General features: G+C 40.0%; 1 protein-coding gene across 1 annotated transcript; it reads right to left on the minus strand.

Moving 5' to 3' along the window:
- Nucleotides 1-382: 382 nt before the first annotated feature.
- LOC117406211 (oligodendrocyte transcription factor 2-like) lies at nucleotides 383-1849 on the minus strand. Its single transcript, XM_034010148.2, has 2 exons — nucleotides 1762-1849; nucleotides 383-1424 (listed from the first exon to the last, which is right to left on the minus strand). Exon 2 carries the CDS (start codon nucleotides 1401-1403, stop codon nucleotides 591-593), a length of 813 nt encoding a protein of 270 aa, XP_033866039.1. The 5' UTR covers nucleotides 1404-1424; nucleotides 1762-1849; the 3' UTR covers nucleotides 383-590.
- Nucleotides 1850-2712: the final 863 nt, after the last annotated feature.

A 2712-nucleotide genomic window follows, 5' to 3' on the forward strand; every position in this document is an offset into this window, starting at 1 on the left:
CAAGTGGTTATCCGATATTTGCTGTTTGCCCTATTCGTTTTCGTACATAATAAACAAAAAAAACCACATACACACAAATAATAATTGCACAAGTAGTACTAAAGATGCCCAAAAGTGTATGCATCTAATTTGTTTTCAAAAAGCATCGTGCTCCGTTTTCGATTTTCACAATGTTTTTCACAATGATTTATTTTTGTGAAGAATTCCGATCTTTTTCGAGATAAAGGCAACCCTATATATATATATATATATATATATATATATATATATATATATATATATATATTCAAAAGCAATTGAACGGTAACTGAATTCAAGTCTGTTTTTAATGTATTTTAAGTTGCCCGTTTAGGTGTACAAATGCAGTTTTTTAGACTTGTAGAATTTGAAAAAAAAAGCTTTTTTTTTTTTTTTTTTTTGAGGCTTGAGCTGTTTATGTTCCTTTTGATCCGATGCTCGTTACCAGTTTTTGCGTTTTAGGAACATTACTTTTCGTAATATTCTTAAGAAGGTTTTTGGGGGTTATTTCACTGTGCTGGTAAACAGACTTAGGTGTATATAGTTGTCCCAGCATTGTATTAAAAGTCTTTTTATTTAGTGTCACTAGTAATTCTTGGCATGCTGACTGTAGACATGCCTGAAACGTGTGGAGGGGGTACTTGGCACATACTACACGGACAAGGCATGCCCGCGCCCCAGTGCTGGAAACTGCTGCCCAAGGCATGCCCTACGCCCGCAGACGAAGACTTCAGCAGCCCATGGTGGGGTCTTACTGAACTCACGGCTGACATGCTCGGTACAGAGAGCGATGCTGTTGAAACGACTGGCGGGATAATGGGGTGGTGGACCGGGTGGGACGCATGAGAAGCCGGGTGCCCGGGTAAATGTCCCCCGTGTGTCATTCCCCCGCAAGCTGAGGGATGGAATCCGCTGTGGTGACCTCCATAGATCTCACTGACCAATCTCTTCATTTCTTCTAGGGAGCTGGTGAGCATCAGGATGTAGTTCCTAGCCAGAAGAAGGGTTGCGATCTTGGAGAGTTTTCTCACCGATGGTCCGTGCGCATAGGGCATCACCTCCCGGAGCCCATCCATGGCAATGTTTAGGTCGTGCATCCTCTTCCTTTCTCGGCTGTTTATCTTCAACCTCATGTGCTGCAGCTCAGGTTCTGAAAGAAGCTTTCGGTCTTTTTTTGATAACATTTTCAAGCTGAGCGTGTCATCTTCTAAAGCACTCGCTGCCAAGGCTGCCCGGAATTCGGAGCTCAGCTCTTGGGGAGAGTCGCTCTGTGTAGAGGAGACGGTGCCCGAGAAGCCAGCCGTCTTTCTGACTGAAGGCAGAAATATATCATCGACTTCAGGAGAGGAGGGCCTGCTGGACATTAAACTGGCATCAGATTCCATCCTCAATTTCGATTTAAAAGCCTATGCATATGTAAAAAAAAAAAAAAAAAAAAAAAAAGATTAGAAGCCGCCAAAATAATAGATAACGGTGTGTTGTCACAATAAAATAAAATAAACATACTTATACAATATATGACAAAGAATGAAGGTTAACCTGCTATAGTTACCAAAATAATTTCCAATCGTAAATGAAGCCAAAAGACACCGTTAAAAAATATAATTCTGACAAATAATGTTTTCATTCTCAATGAATAACTAAAAGCAACCTAACAGAAGGTAATTGCAATAAAAGCTGTTTAAAATATAGCAGCCACAGTAAACAACAAACGTGGCCATGTGACAATAATTTGAGACTTACTTAGAGCAATGCGGTTGCACAGAGAACGTGTCAGAGCTCCCCTTGTTATATCCACTTAGTGCTGTGACAGCCTATTAACCACCTTGGGCATCTCGGCTGCTTTTTATAGCCAGATCAACAATGAGGCAAGCATGGGAACAATGTTATTGTCTCAAACAGAGGGGCTGATGGACCAATAAGCAACTGCTATGGAGAGAAAAGAGGGGGGTCGGTAAATCTGATTTCATTACAAAGAACTAAAGCTCAATGAATTGAATAGGACACACTCCGCCAATGGTACTGGCTCGTAGGGGGTGGTGCTTTGTGGAGAGAAAAAAAAGCATCAAAACATAGGTTAAAAAACGGGAGAAGAAACATCTGCTATAGAAAGAAAAAAAAAACCTCAAACCAAACAAACCCCAATCCTCCCATAACAATAACATGTGGAAGAGAAACAAATCCTTCAGCTACCCTAAAGCACTCAGTCGAGGTCCAGGGCTGAAGAGTTTGAAGAGGTTTCACAAACAAACGGATGATGTAGAGAAGTGGACACTTCTCTCGGACAATACGACCCGTCCATTGCCCTTTACAAAACTACTACCATACATGGCACGAGGAGCAACGCTGAAAATGACGAAGAAACAACAGACACTTTAGCATTGGGCATCATGAATAATTGAAAGTTAGAGTTTAGCACCTGTACCAGAAGAATACCAGTATCCACCACAAGTCTATACGGTGTATACAACAATAAACGTAGTTCCAGAAGTATCTCACCAAAGTAAAAATTGGTATTCATAATTGTTCATAATCGAATACATTCTGTGTGTATTGTCCTTATCGTTTTATCTTTCATTAAAGCAAAACTATGAGAATATGCATGTTGTGAAGGGACCTGAGACTGATATTATTGGGTATATTTTAGTTGCAATTATATATTAAAAATTATCCATATTAAAAAAAAGAAAAAGA

The sequence above is a fragment of the Acipenser ruthenus genome, chromosome 9 (assembly GCF_902713425.1).
Source record: "Acipenser ruthenus chromosome 9, fAciRut3.2 maternal haplotype, whole genome shotgun sequence".
NCBI lineage: Eukaryota > Metazoa > Chordata > Actinopteri > Acipenseriformes > Acipenseridae > Acipenser > Acipenser ruthenus.

What these genes read in the sequence shown, in the direction of transcription:
- LOC117406211 (XM_034010148.2), bottom strand. Translation starts at nt 1,403, where the DNA reads ATGGAATCTGATGCCAGTTTAATGTCCAGCAGGCCCTCCTCTCCTGAA.